The 15,846-nt window shown below is 35.9% G+C and overlaps 3 protein-coding genes across 5 annotated transcripts; 1 reads left to right on the forward strand and 2 right to left on the reverse strand.

Annotated features, from left to right (window-relative positions):
* The first annotated feature begins 417 nt into the window (after positions 1–417).
* LOC106655243 (neuralized-like protein 4) lies at positions 418–9,493 on the forward strand. Of its 3 annotated transcripts, none has more exons than XM_014375546.2 (19): positions 418–799; positions 1,287–1,502; positions 1,563–1,997; positions 2,069–2,269; positions 2,334–2,553; positions 2,619–2,721; positions 2,796–2,972; positions 3,055–3,363; positions 3,434–3,643; positions 3,732–4,005; positions 4,115–4,511; positions 4,593–4,932; positions 4,999–5,189; positions 5,292–5,497; positions 5,578–6,040; positions 6,119–6,534; positions 6,615–7,003; positions 7,078–7,230; positions 7,313–9,493. In XM_014375546.2, the coding sequence occupies exons 1-19, from the start codon at positions 644–646 to the stop codon at positions 7,497–7,499; spliced, it is 5,043 nt and encodes a 1,680-aa protein (XP_014231032.1). In that variant the 5' UTR covers positions 418–643; the 3' UTR covers positions 7,500–9,493. The 3 variants fall into 3 exon arrangements, with proteins under 3 accessions (XP_014231032.1, XP_023317091.1, XP_014231033.1); XM_023461323.1 differs by having other exon boundaries at positions 2,625–2,721; XM_014375547.1 differs by having other exon boundaries at positions 644–799; positions 5,578–5,977.
* On the reverse strand, positions 9,294–12,152 carry LOC106655244 (guanine nucleotide-binding protein subunit beta-2). Its single transcript, XM_014375548.2, has 6 exons — positions 11,771–12,152; positions 11,201–11,346; positions 10,837–11,136; positions 10,572–10,773; positions 10,082–10,298; positions 9,294–9,933 (listed from the first exon to the last, which is right to left on the reverse strand). Exons 1-6 carry the CDS (start codon positions 11,837–11,839, stop codon positions 9,827–9,829), a joined length of 1,041 nt encoding a protein of 346 aa, XP_014231034.1. The 5' UTR covers positions 11,840–12,152; the 3' UTR covers positions 9,294–9,826.
* Positions 12,153–14,429: 2,277 nt separating this feature from the next.
* On the reverse strand, positions 14,430–15,703 carry LOC106655144 (rhomboid-related protein 4-like). Its single transcript, XM_014375366.2, has one exon. It carries the CDS (start codon positions 15,302–15,304, stop codon positions 14,567–14,569), a length of 738 nt encoding a protein of 245 aa, XP_014230852.1. The 5' UTR covers positions 15,305–15,703; the 3' UTR covers positions 14,430–14,566.
* Between the last annotated feature and the right edge of the window lie 143 nt (positions 15,704–15,846).

A 15,846-nucleotide genomic window follows, 5' to 3' on the forward strand; every position in this document is an offset into this window, starting at 1 on the left:
GGTATCAACCGAATTTATTAGCCGCATGGTATTATTTTGCGATCAAAACATTTGCGTATGCAAATGAAAGCGTTGGCACTGGTCCGAGACGTACAATTGGATCCGTTTCAGTTGCTAATATTTTCTCAATTTTTTGGCAGCGAGTCTTTTCAATCGCAACCGGTTGATTGGAGCCTAATCAGGCAAGTGTGTGCCGAAGAAAAAAACACTCTTGGCACTAGGCATATTTCTGTTTGGGCCGTTACAGGTTACTAGTCCAAAAGCGATACGGACGAGCGAGCGCAAGATACTTCCTGCATGAATATATATCTAAGACGAAATTGCAATTGCGAATATCGTCGTGCTGCGATTCGTGTGCGCGCGTGTGTGCGCGAATCGCGAACAAGTCCTTTATGGCCTTTTTAGTAGTCTGCTGACAGTGCTGCTCTGTTATGAGAGTAGCAGCAGCAGCGAGCTGGATAGCTTACATATAGTGTTGTGTTATTGGGGTATACCCTATATATAGCAGTGCGTACAGAATTGCTGCGACCACTGTCAAAATCAGCGTTTCGTCTCATTAGTACATCATCGATTGATCGACGCTCCGTTTTCACGCTTTCCTCGGCTGCACTTCGAGCATTAATTCGTTCGTGTATAAAACAACATGCTTCAGTTCCACCGTCGTTGCGGCGAAAGGGTTAACTTGATCAACGACAATTGCACTGCTAGTCGATCTATTTCCGAATATAATTACGGTTTGGTTTTTAGTGCCGAGCCTCTGCGCGACGATGAAGTTTTTCAAGTACAGATCGATAAAAAGGTAAGAAAAAGCCAAGCGTGCTCGTTGTCGCTTTTACTAGTTATTCATTGCAAATCACATTTTGTCATAATCAAAATTTTCTAAACATTCGAGATTTTGTAAACAATATTATGCCTATACCTTTCAAGCGGTGTTTTAGGAATTTTTGACGAGCGAAATCAACACTTATACAATTCACTTATACAATTTACAAAATTGATTATGTTGCACTTCTTGTGATTTACGTCGTACTTGAATTTTTCAATGATTTTTGTAAATGTCACTTGCTACTAGTTACTTTTCATTTTCAACACTTAAGTTATAAAGATTTTGAGTGATATTCTATTTCTCACTTGAAAGGTGTGTTCTTGCTAAAAATAGTATAATACTAAATATTTGACCTAATATTGAAAAAAGAAGTAGTACACTTTCAATATATTGACTTCATATTTTCATTTTCATTTTCATTTTCATACTCATATCAATATAGTATTGCAATAATCGTCAGGTGACAATATGGAGTGGAAGCATAGAAATTGGAGTTACAGCTTGTGATCCAGAAAATACTAATTTAGCAGCCTTAGCAACTGATTTGAGACATGGCTCTTGGATATTGACTGGTTCGCGTATTGTTCATAATGGTGCTTCAACTGTGGAATCGTATGGAACAGACTTGAGTACTTTGACTGAAGGCAGTATACTTGGTGTATCTCGAACGTCAAAAGTAAGTTTTTATACAATCTACCATTTGAAGTATGCGTTTTTATGAAAATTATCATTTTAGGGAGAATTAGTATTTTATGTCAATGGTGTACCACAAGGAATAGCTGCAACTGGTGTTCCTGCAAAAGTATTTGCAGTTATAAATATGTTTGGAAACTGCATCCAAATATCAATTGTTCAACCAGTAATTGGAATAAATGGAAATGTTGGTGAATGTCAAAGAATAGAAATTAACAATGATTATGGAATGGATGAAGCTTCTAGTTCTTCAACAACCAATTTAGTCACAAACTTAAATGTAAATCACAATGTTTTACCAAAAAATCATAGTTTAGCTGCTATTCGAGAAGATAGATTGAGGTTTCATGAAAGAGTTGGTACATTAGTAAAGTTATCAAATAATGCACGTACTGCAGAACGAAGAAATCCAACAGATGAATTTAATAATGGAGTTGTTATGACTCACAGACCATTAAAAGATAATGAATTATTTGAAGTAAGTTGATTATAATTTATAATTCATGTTAATCCAATTCCACTTAATTTCTACAAAATATTTTTGAACAGATTCGAATAGATAAAATAGTTGATAAATGGTCCGGTAGTATAGAAGTTGGTGTTACTACACATAGTCCAACTGCTTTAGAATTTCCTGCCACCATGACAAACATGCGTTCTGGAACCACCATGATGTCAGGCTGTGGTATATTAACAAATGGTAAGGGGACACAAAGAGAATATGGAGAATTCAATTTAGATGAACTTAGGGTGAGTATTTCTTTTCATTAAAACTTTAGTAGACTTTAAAAGTTTTATGATTTTAATATAATAGGAAGGAGATAGAGTGGGCATGATTAGAAAAAGCAACAGTAATTTGCATTACTATATTAATGGCCTGGATCAAGGGTGCGCAGCTAAAGTTCCTTCTACTGTTTGGGGAGTCATAGATCTGTATGGAATGACTGTAAAAGTAACCATAGTTGATCGCGATGAAAGAGAAGAACAGAATCTCATAACAAGAAGAAACACACTGCAGTTGCAAGGAATAAATGGTTTGTATTTAATCGATTGAAAATAAATTTATTAAGTGTAAATAATTATCAAGTTTATTTATCAGAAACAGGAGAACCAGAAGAAGTAGTGGATAGATTAATGTTTCATGCCTGTTGTGGTACTCGAGCTGATGTTATAAACAACGGGAGAACGGCTCATAGACCTAAGTAACTTTATTTATTTTTAAAATAATAATCTGAATAAAAATATGAAATAAACTTATAATCTATTTGTTTTTTAGTGCCATCGACGATTTTAATAATGGCGTAGTATTAACTTCACGACCGTTGCGACCAAACGAATTATTCGAAGTCAGATTAGATAAAATAGTCACCAAGTGGGCTGGATCCATAGAAATCGGGGTTACCACACATTCACCCACAGAGCTTGAGTTTCCTTTTACCATGACCAATGTCCGGTATTGAGCAGCTTCAAATATATATTTAAAATTTCACAATGAATTAGTGCATGAAAAACAATCCATACCATTATCTTTTTAGCTCTGGTACATGGATGATGACTGGAAACGGTGTAATGCACAATGGTACAACGATGATCGACCATTACGGGCAAAATCTCGACAGACTACAAGTTGGTGATAGAGTTGGAGTTATGCGCAAAGATAACTCGACTCTTCATTTTTACGTCAATGGAACCGATCAAGGCGTTGCCGCTACTGGTGTTCCGGTTAAAGTTTACGGTGTCATTGACCTTTACGGACAAGCAGCTCAGGCTACTATAGTCGATAACTCAGACTTTTGCAGTCCTACAACGATCAATTCAAGTATCAGCAATACAACTCTTTATTGGTAAACACCTATTACTGATAGAAATTCAAGGCTGTATAATTTAAATTTAATTTTAATTTGTTTAATTCAGTGATTTACGATTTCATCACGTTCATGGAAGAAATGCTCGAATTACGAACAATGGACTTACGGCCTCGCGACCTAGAGCATTGGGTGAATTTAATGATGCCATTGTCATAGCGAATCGAGCTCTGCGCGATGGTGAAATGTTTGAAGTAGTAATTGATAAGATGGTTGATCGTTGGTCGGGTGCAATTGAAGCTGGAGTCACCGCTATTAGGTATTTATTCTCCAAATGTCAAGTCATTTTTTCATGGATTAGTGCTTCGCTTGATTTGAAATTTTCGACATTTTTGAAAAATTTTCAGACCAGATGAATTGGAATTTCCATCAACCATGACAGACATTGACTACGATACTTGGATGCTGTCCGGTATGACAGTAATGCTCGACGGAGCAGCTGTGCGTAATAATTATGCATGCGATCTTGACAAGTTATGCGAAGGTAATCGTATTGGAATGATGAGGTGGCCCGATGGTAGTCTCCATTATTACTTAGACGGGGTTGATCAAGGCGCGGCTTGCACGGGTCTTCCAGCTCATGTTTATCCTGTAATCGATCTGTATGGACAGTGCGCTCAGGTATTTACCTTAATCGATTTTAACCCTCAATCATAAACATCTCGTAATAGAAAAAACGATTACAAATTTAAATATTGATACATGAGATTTAATGTTTTTTCATCTGCAGGTAACTATAGTAGTACCCGAACGACGAGATATTGGCTTACAACAATATCTGGCTTCGGAAAACAGTATAACTAGTCAGCAACCTACATCGATCTTGCAACCAGTCGGACAAGTTGATGCGACTCACAAATTCCATAAGTCAGTTGGTAACAACATTCAATTGGACAGCAGTCGAGCTGTGGCGACCAGATGTCGCAAATACAGCAACGCAGTTTTACTCAGCGAATCACCTTTAGATAATAACGAACTGTTCGAAATTTGCATTCAGGAAATTGCTAAGGAATGGAGTGGATCCCTGAGAATTGGGGTAATAAGTAACGACAGTGGCAGTTGGTTAACTTCTATGAATTTAGTGCAAAACATGACTTCCTTGCCTGTCGATACGTGGTACCTTACTGGTAAGTCATTCGAATAAATATTGTAAAATCTAATTCTTATTGTGTAAAAACAATGAAATGAATTAATGATTGAATTTACAGGAAATCAAATACGTCACAAAGACCACTGTCTCTGTTGGAATTACTGTCCGAGTCTCGATTGGTTGCGAGTAGGTGACAAAATTGGTTTGAAACGGACAAATGAGGGAAATCTCAAGTTTTACGTTAATCGTGAGGACATGGGCATAGCCGCTACAAATATTCCTGAAAACTGTTATGCTATTGTTGAGTTGTTTGGAAGTACAGTTGCCGTCTCTATAACTAGTACGAAGCAACAAAACAATAACGCAGCATCGCTGAATGTAATATCGCAAGACGCTAGTCTAAGATTGCAGGATTCATTGGAATTATTACTTGACCCTATACCAGCCGTCATTAGAAGGTATTCTTTAATATTCTAATTTTTTAAATTGTAATTTCATTATGATTAATGTTAATATTACTAAAGTGATGGAGCAATGGAGACATCGGCAGATGCTTGTATCGAAAGCAAAGTATTGGAACCTACGACGCCAACACAAGCAACACAAACACTTGCGGGAGAGTCAGATTATGCCTATGAGTTTTATGAAAATCATGGCAGAAACGTGCAATTAGATAAAAAGACCACTGCTCGAAGAGTTGCTAGCTACAATCAAGGTAAATAATTTTTACACCGTTATAAAACATTTTATTAAAAGTCGCAATAAATTTTTTTTAATATTTATATACGAAAAATCATAATTATAAAACTTTTTTTAGGAGTTGTGATGGCAAATAAGCCATTAATAAAGAACAAATTATTCCAAGTGAAAATTGACAAAATTAATGAACGCTGGGTATCGGGAATATTAGTTGGAGTGTCTGGTGTACCACCAGAAAAAGTAACTTTTCCCGTTACTGCATTGGGTTTAAAAAAACACTCTTGGGTCATTTGCAGTGACTGGATATCGCACAATGGATCAAGGGTAAATATTATTATTAACGTTATCATTTATATTGTCATAAAGTTACATAATTTATAACTGGCTACCACTATGCACTTTAGACACGTTCATCTTATGGTGCCAATTTGGAAACATTACGCGCTGGTTCAACGGTCGGCTTGTTGCTGGATGAAGATTCCAGACTACATCTTTACATTGATGGACTCGATCAGGGTATCGCTTTCTCTGATCTACCCGCTAATGTCTACGCAGTAGTCGATCTTTACGGTCAATGCGAACAAATTTCTATCAGTGGCACGTCGAATCCAACCACTGAGACGACAGACAATGAATTATTGACCAACATGGAAAATTTAGCTTTAGCCACCGAACTTGAGGATGTCGAGAATTCACGCGAAAAAGCTGACTTGGAATATCACGAAAAAGAAAGTCAATCTGCTGTAGCTGTTGAAGGGTTGTCTTTGGATAACGAAATGGTCATTCGCAATGAATATGGCACAGGTGAATTTGAAATAGATTCTGAATCAGATGCATCTGGATTCCGCTCTATAGCTGCTAAAAATAGTTAGTTTTTCGGCATAATCATAATTTCATCATAATCGATATCTATCTTCAAATATTAACAAAAATTATTTTTTACAGTCGTAAGAGCTTATGATTCAAGCAATTCAAACTGCGCTGAATCGAGTGGAACGCTATTATCGAACATCGATATTCCAGATAACGATGAGAATAACATACTCGCTGAATCTTCAGCTTGCAGCCACGTCAAGTTGAATAACGCAACTAACATAAATATACGTAATGATGCCGTCCTCAGTACAGCTAACATGAGTAGTATCAATGAAGCAATCACCTCTAGCAATGCCAATAATGCCATTAATGAAAGTATTGCTTCTAATGCATCTTTATTGCATAACAACATGAATAATGTTGGAGGATTGCAGAGTATGACCCAAAGTTCTAATACGAAATCGTGGGACGTAACTAATTTACCTGCACCTGCTGCAGTAACTGCACCCCGTGAATTGGTTCTCAACTTACATAGAAATCCATTGGTCAGTTCAATAAAAATATTAGTAATGTCATAAATAAAAAAAAAACAACAGTAATCATAATTTTTCTTTCTTTTCATCAGAGTTTTTCGCAAACGCTACCAAATAACTGCCTGACGACGAGTAGCAACGTGTTGCCGCCGCCGCCATCAGTGTCTGTCCCGTCCACGCCTCTCGCTCAGCCTTCGAAACGTTGCGAATACCTCAAAGCTTGCATGCGCCTCAAATCTTCGCTTGTATTGCCTGACGAATATTTTTCCCACGACGAGACCATTTGCTATTGCAGTTCCTGCTTTAAGGTCGATAGTGAATCAGCTATTTGTAAAAAGGGTGAGCCAGTCGCTGAGTTTGCAGTACCCGTCGGTTGGGTTCGATTTCCTTTGAAACACAGCGTAAACGCTAATCAAATACCGCAAAGTACTACGGATAAATGGCATGTGGCATTTTATGCAACAAGAATCGATGCTATAAGGTGTGTATAACAACGAGGAATTCCTTCATTTTAATACTTATTCAATTATTTATCTTCCTATTGATTGTGAACAGGTGTATTCTCGATCGAGGAGAGCTTTTGTCTCGAGAACAATTGGACCATGATTCATTAATTACTGGTACTAGCAATGAAGTTCAGAATTCTCTAGTCACTTTTTCCCCGAACGTCAAAGGCGTTAAATTTATAGATTTTACAAAACAAAATTCGTAAGAACCAGTTTTATCCTTAAAATTTATTCAACTTTTGAAATATTATTGAGAATAATTCTCATTTCAATATTTTTTTTAGGTACACGGACACGCATCTAGATCGAAATTTCAACGTGTCAATAGCGTTCCAATTATTAGCAAGGCCAGGTTCGTATACAACCGTATCTAGCAAGAAGACTGGAGAGCATGAACATGTTAAATGGGCTACTAAAGAAACAGGTGCAACCGTTATAATAGCACTTCTTGTACATCTAGATGGGTTCTAAAGTTCAACTATGAATATTATTGTTAATCATGAAATTGAGAACTAGTTTTAGTTTGAATTTAATTCCCTCTGGAATCGGAAGCTTTTGAAATCCACAATCGCACATATGTATATTTCTATGCGTAATTTATAAAATTACGATCAAGCAGAATTGTATTAAAATTTTTCACTTGAAACAGCGGTAAAATTTATCGAATCAATTTGTGCCGCAAATAATTTACCTTCGTTTTTTTCATAGTAATAAATAAGAAATAAAATCTTCAATCAAATTGTCAGATTTTGAAAAATCATTTCAATTACTAATAAATGCACAATCTCACAAGTATTAATCTTAATGAACTTTTTTGAGGGGATTGAACAAAACCTTGTTGCAATTAACGTCAAAATTTTTGATGATTTTGAAGGCACAATCTGTTTCTTGATCTTACTTAAATAATTCCAAAGTGACATTTTGTAAAACTTTTTTGAAGTAAGTCATTTACCACAATTTATTTGGTTGAAATAATGAACATAATTAATTAAGTAATAATTAATTAAGTAATGGATCAGTAATTGTATGTTAAGATATTATATGAATAACTAAAAAAGTGTTAAATGAATTTATATTTTGTGATAACATACAAAAATGAATACATCGAGACGACTGCAAATATTGCAAAATTAAGCTATTTTTTAATCTCAACGAAATCGTATTTATAACAGTGAAGAGATAAAAAACTTACAATATTGATCGATTATGTACAAATATTAACCTATGGAATGTCTAAATAATGTCAAGCTATTACAATAGTGATCTCTCAATTCTATAGAGGCATTATCAATGTTAGACCTCTTAATATTCAAAATGCCTATAGTATAAAATTATGCAGAATAATTAGGTTTTCAATGTTTATTAAAAAAATAATACGTTAATAAATGTAAGTGCAATTACACAAAATACAAAATAACTCATTTTATACTATATTTTCAAGAGTTTGCGCTCTACTTTGAACATTTCAACGCAAATTTAAGAAATTAAAATGAGTACGAATAATGAGTTTTTGAAACTATATTAAAAATTCTCATGTTTTGATAATTCGAGGTATGTTTTGTGCGTAATTTATATTCATTCCGAATGCTTGGAATCGCATTGAAAACCACTAAATAGATTATTTTTGATCATTTAAGTGCATTTTTATAAAAAAACTGGTACAATCATATTGCAATTAATGACGCAAACAAATTAAAATTATTATCTTAATATAAAAATCTCTATTGATGTTGATAATTACCTGATTAAGCGTAAAAAAGTAAGTAAAAAATTTCGCTAACACCAACAGTGACGATTAAATACAAAAGAGATTGAAAGTATTCAAACGAACAAATCGAATTTTACATCAACTTATTTATTTAGTAACAAATTGTATAACAACTGTATCTGATTCTATTATATTTAGTAACAAATTGTATAACAACTGTATCTGATTCTATTATGAAATAATCGAAATCGGAAATCATCAAACCTCACATGAACATGTATACTTTTTACATGACTTGCATTAGAGGAACGTTTGATTTGCACGTTATTCGTTCACATAAATAATAATAAAATGAAAAGCGTCGTTTGTTGAACATAAATGAAGTTAAGGGTAAATGTCTACATATGAGTATCCAAAAAAGCTCATTACTGAGATTTTATTTTATATTGTCAAAATAATGATTTTTAATCAAATAAATAAACTAATTGTAAATTGTAATTTTTACACGCATAAGTTACGATATATATTGTGGAAGGTGGATAAATGATCAAATCAACTTCAATCGAAATAATTATTTTTATTTATTGATTGATCACAAATTATTACTGGTGTACAATGTAATGCTCGAGAATATTAGTTTTATTATGCCACACGATAACATATTAATCTATTGTATTATATTTCAGCTAGCAAAGAGAACAGAAATACGTTTACCTTATTTCTCTTTTCGATTAATAAAAATGTACATACTTCGGAATTCAGGGCTTATTTTTTTCATCATCCTATGACTGTCCTCTAAAATTATTTAGCATAAACTTATAGCCATTGCTCTTACTAAAATAAAAAGAATTTGAGAATTAACGCACCTTTTACGTTGTGAAAAAGCGAAGCTAATATTTAAAAAGTATTTTATGTTTTCGTAATCGCACACATCTTGTAAATAATAATGTACACAAAGATTTTTAGTAAATAAAATGAAACTCGTTGATTATTTTCGTTATATAAATTATTATAATCGATAATCAACATAAATATGACTTGTGAGCATCTTGACTCGTCGTGAAGTTGTTAAAGCGATACAATTGAAGATTTACACCCAAACGCGTACGTTCTGGTCCCAGGAGCAGCTCACCATTGCCATACCGTTGCCGGAAACGCTCAACGATGTCACGCGATTTTCATGGCCTTGTAAAACGCCTGCAAATAAATAAACGTGCATTTGACTCGGTGTATTGGCATAAAGTTTCATAATGGTTTTTCATTTATCGAGTTCTATGATTGAAAAAAAATGACATCAAATTCTTTTAGGCTAGCTTAATAATAAAAAGCTATAGTAATAGCGTACAATTGTGTGCGATCTTGAGAGTATCGAAAATGTGGATGTTGTTGTCGTCAGTGCCACAAAAGATGAAGCGGCCACTGAGCGACAGACCGCTGCAAGTGAAGCCCGGATTGCCATTGGGTGGTTTGAAGCTCGCTATCTGCTGGTCGGCTCGAATGTCCCAGAGTCGAGCGGTTTTGTCCTCCGATGCTGTGACGAATGCGTTTCCGGATGGATGGAACTGCAGATCGTCGTTGCAAAAATGTAAATGATTTTTAATCAAATAATGAGTATATCGGCGCGTCTGACCAGCCATTGACTCAGTCTACTAAATGTCAAAACGAGCTCGCAGCGTGCCATTAAATTACAATTTTAATGTTTTCAAGATGAATTAAAAAAATAATAAAATGATGAAATTAAACGATTTAGACTCGTCGAGTGATAAATCATCCGAAAAATCTATTTTAAATATTTATAAAAATAAACGGATCCAAAGAGCAACGTAACAACTCACGCAGACGGAGTTGACGTCGGCCTCGTGACCAAAGAAAGTCTGATGAGCGACTTCCTCTCGAAGATCCCAGAGTTTGCAGGTTTTATCGACGGATCCGGTCAAATAGCTATTGCCATCTGGTCCAAGGCTAATGCTGACGACGTCGCCGGCGTGACCCGAGAAATCCGTCGTCTTCTTGTTGGCTTCCAAATCCCAAATGCAGCTGCAAACATGTAAAATTCACGCGTTCAAGCGAAATTTGTGAAAAACGTCGGAATCGACGGACATTTTCATGTCACCGGATCCGGTGATGAGGTGTCCGTCGTCGAGAAATCGGCAAGACGAGAGGAAGCCCTCGTAGCCGAGCAGCTCGCGGGTGATCTTGGCCGAGCCGGTGGCGTCGCGATTGTTGACGTCGTAGACCGTGCACATGTTGTCCATGCCGCCGCACGCGACGAAGTTGCCCGACGGGGCGAAGGCCACCGACATGACCCAGGCCGAGCGCAGCGGGATGATCTGCACCTTGTTGCCGGTCCACGTGTCCCAGATGATGAGCTTGCCGTCGAGCGAGCCCGTCACGCAATGCCTACGGATGCAAGGTGAGCCAATCAACTTTTCGATTCTGACTGGTGTATGCGCGCGACACGAACCTGCTGTCTCCGCTGAAGTGGACCGAGTTTACTTTGTTGATGTGGCCTTTGAGCATCTTTTTCGTTACCATTTTGACCTTCGGAGCGTCGCCGACGCTGCCGCACGCATCCTCGATCGTCGTATCTTGCATCTTTTTTTGATCATCCTTTATCGACACACAATTATAATGAGTATGTGTTTCAGCTATTTCGAGCAAAAACAAATAAACTGAGACAATCGTAAGATCGGATGAGTCACAGCAAAGCTTCCGGTTTTTTAATTTAAAATCGGTTATAAAAAACGATGTGGTTGATAGCAGTAGGTGATGTAAATTTTAGCATAAATTGCTAGTATTTCAGATTCCTTTTCGATTAAAAAAACGAACAAAGAAAAAGAAATACCGTTAGAATAGGAATTAAATGAAGCAGCGCACATCCGTTTAAAGCTTCTATCGATCGCGTCGCTAGTTACAGCGCAAACAATCGGAGACGTAGAAGCAGCCGCGAGTAAATAAAGTTACGGATAAAATCGAGGCAGTTCGCAATGAAACAAAAGCTCTCAAGAGAGCGCAAAGCTTGCATAAAGATTACCTTGCACTTGGTGATGAGCTCGTTAAGCTCATTTTTGAGCGCAGTCGTCTCGGCGTCGTCCTTTCCCATTGTATCGGCTGGTACGGCTACGCGATCGGCCCGTCACTCAACGAAAACAATTCCAACGTCGACGGAACAATGGACAAAGGCGTCGATTTTGGGGCGCGCTCTCTCGGGGGGTTCCCTGGGACAACTGCACCACTCGGATCTCGCACGCACTCGGATGAGCTGGGGAAACGCGCGCGCACACACACACGCACGAATAAAACTCGCTGCTCGGTGCGGAGAAAAAAACGAGCGACTCGGCCGCTGACAAAGCTGATAGGGGCGAGAGCTGCAGCAGCTCGAGTATAAACCTGCAAAATAAGAGAGCGAGAGGGAAAGAGAGAAAAAAAACAGTGGCTGCAGAGTGTATAACTAGAAGACAGAGAGGAAGCCTTGCGCGTTGTCCACTACTGACCCAGTAATCGCATTAAGCCGCCACGCACAAATCCCATTTGCTAAGTCGATTACGAGAGAGCTGCCGTCTATATCTATGTATGCAGCAGCGGAGCGACGTGCTCCAATATATACGTATATATTTTTTATATGTATATATATGAGGGTAGATATTGTGCTGCGATTTTTCGACGCTACATAGCTCGCGACAAGCGAAGCTTAATTTTTCGGATATGTCGAACGACGTGTCTGACGATCGCTGCCTATTTATTAGCGAGTTCCGAGTTTTGCTGCGTGCCATTGCTTTATATTGCTTCGTTTACAAGATGTAAAACACGAGAAACACAAAATTATTTCTTCGTTGATTTTTTACAATTGCTTATGTAAAATTGCCTACTCTATCTGAATTTGCGAGTTGACAGGGCTAAAAGTGTATCAAGAATCAACAATTTTTTTACAACTTGTGAAAATGTACATTTTTAGTCTGACGACATACCTTTAAGACTAACTAGACTATTTGTAAGGAAAAGGTTTTATTACCTTTTTTCTAAAATTGACAGATTTCAAGATATTCAATATTTTATTTTCAAAAAACTCGAAAATAGATAGCTTTGATGACAGAAAGCTAAATGTACAATAGAAAATTGTCATGTGTGATGACATATTCTATCACTTGGAACATCTCTTGAAAAATTTCACTGAGTTTTTAATAATATAACGCAACTGAGAGGCACTTCTTCTTGCACATTCAAAGATAAACATCAAGAAGTTTGACCAAATCTATTCATATTATTTTTTAATTACAATGAAATCTGCGGTAGGTGGACGGGACGGGGCTGCTGGTCTATGTTCGTGGGTAAAGTCGATAGACGATCTTCAATGTGTTCAAATATTTTTACTGCCAGTCAAATAATGTTGATAGCTTCTAGTAATACATCAGAATGCATATAAAGTTTAACCAATTCCAATGACCCAAGAGATACCTTTCTGCGCTGGGCTGTGAAGGGCTTTGAAGTAAAACTTTCAGAACGGATATAAAAATCAATTAATCAATTAATTAACGTATTGTAATAGATTAAATTGAGTTAACAATATGCACGATCAAAATGATGAATTATTTTATCGAAACGAACTTCTACAGCGTATCACCGCTAACGGTGCTATTGAGATTAGTTATAAAGTTCACGTTGAAAGAATCATCACTAAAACGTGGCGTCTGCGAGCGCTCAAAATCAAGAAGCAAATCCAATAAGCCGCTATGTTTTACAAAAAAAAAGTTTATAAAACTACGTCGAAAGCGGAAAAATCGAATGGTATTTTCTATTCGTTCAGTGTACGATTTAATTTTGACAGTCATCTTTATTGTCAAGCACAAATATCGCGCAGACAGACAGGGAAAGTACATGACCTTTTTTTAAACGCTATTCGCCGAGCATAAAAAGTTTCGTGCATCCAATGAAGCGTAACGATCGGCCAGTCACGATTAACGCTTTCTTTTCATTTTGCGCGTTTATGAAAAATGACGTTGCCGTATAAGTATCAAATTTAAGCGTTAATAGCTTTCAGTCGATCTGCATTCGTTGCTTAACCATCACGTCGATTTATAGCATTTTGAACATTGAAAATGCCCCGCTCAGTGTTGATTTTTACATCGCTGGCACTGCTGCTCTGTTTGGTCGAGGCCAGATACGGAAACTCAATTCAAGATGATCTGAGTCGCCGAAGTTGCAGTAGAAATTTACAATACGACAAGTACATTAGCCGAAATAATCAAAACTCTTCTTGCGAAGGTCATCGGGGAAGACCAAAGATTCTGCAATGGTCTGAAAAATCATTTGAGCACTGTAGGAAAGATTACGCAGATGCCCAAGGTAAACTTTTTTTTTATTTATAATTTAAAATAATACGGGTTAAATTAATTTCAATAGATAATGCCACTAATTAAGTTTTAATAATCAAAGGCATTTTTTCACATTTTTTAAAATTATTAGCTTACCAATCTTTTGTATATCTCCATAATTATTCAATAATTCAATTGCATTTTATTTATTATTATTTAAAGGTAATCAAAAAATTCGAAAAATTATACAATATATTTTGAAAATGATTGAATTTTAATTTATTATAAAAATATTTACACTTTACTTATGATTATTAAAAGTACAGAATTTACAACATTATGTAAAAAATATACATTATTGAAATTAAAGTCAAATTTATATTCAACAATCATTGAATCATACTGTCACTATGTAAAACTAATATATCACTTTGCTTATAATTTATTTAGAAACAATTATTCTTATTATAAGTCTCTTTGTACGTTCAGTCATTTATAAACATGTAGTAAGTAACCACTTAAAATATTCTGATAAAACGTCTTCTGTAAAATTGTTCTTCATGAATAATTGGTCGTCCTGTTAACATTGCTACCTTACTATCAATAATTTCTCCAACAAAAGTATAACAGTACAAACAACCAACTAAAATTCCACCCAAATGTCCAATAAAAGATGAATTTGGAACCAACATGTGAATAAGAACTAATTCAGCCCAAACAGCATATTTACTAGGAACTCTGAATCCCCCAACATCATGTGGTCTATCGTGCTCTTCACATACCACTATTACCTTTAGAGCAAATAATACTGCTGAAAATCCAATGGCACAAGCCGTAGAATATGAAAAATCGTCTGTTATAAGTGTTAATACATGCCCCAAGCCTACGTACATCATCCCACAACCAAGAGATAAGAGACCTATTAGTATAGCAAAATTAGCTGTTCCATACATTGGTTCTAAAAATGAACCTTTGAGAAGAAATGACACCATATTGTAATAGAGATGCATATCTGAACCATGTTCAAAATTTGATAAAAATATTGTTCTCCATTCCTTGTACTTCAATACTTTGAATGTAGATATACAAACATCTTCAGGGTTCCAAGGTACTTGTATAAGTCCTGCATATAGTAAGCTCTGTACTGCCATTCCAATAAGTGTTGTTGGTGGTATTTTGTCTATTCCATAATTCATGGCTTGTGATGCTAATAAAACTAAACCATACTGTAAACCAGGTTGCCTTCTTCCCCTCATGTTGAGTCAATGTTTTCAAAATATTATCAACAATTCTCGAAGTAAAAAAAGTTTTAACTATCACTCTCTGTGTCCACGAGGTATATAGAAAACGAAACTTTTCAATGAAAACACTAAATGACGATAGTAACTTCGTTTTACATGCAACGATTGTCGAACGTTTTTCACGTCTGCGATATTCAGATGAAGTGACGCTTCGAGAAAATGCTTAACGAATTAGTTTTACACGAAACTGACGTGTCTCTCTGAGATTGCGTTTGGCTTTGAATTGTATCTGTCAGAAGAATCGCATTGGCCGTCTGCTAGCAAGAGCAATAACCTGAGGCTCAGTTTCCAAATCATCCAAATATTCGACTACAACGCAACTTAGATAAATTATGATTTATATCCGTCAAATGGATATTTACAGATTTATATGATTTTATAATTGTACAAAAATCAAATCAAGATAATTTATGAAAAAAACTCATTTTTCTGAATTGAATAACGAGAAAATGGCTTAAAATAATCTCGAAGTGAATAGTGAATGAGCGAATTGTAAC

Source organism: Trichogramma pretiosum, unplaced genomic scaffold, assembly GCF_000599845.2.
Source record: "Trichogramma pretiosum strain Unisexual culture from Peru unplaced genomic scaffold, Tpre_2.0 scaffold2, whole genome shotgun sequence".
Classification (NCBI taxonomy): Eukaryota; Metazoa; Arthropoda; class Insecta; order Hymenoptera; family Trichogrammatidae; genus Trichogramma; species Trichogramma pretiosum.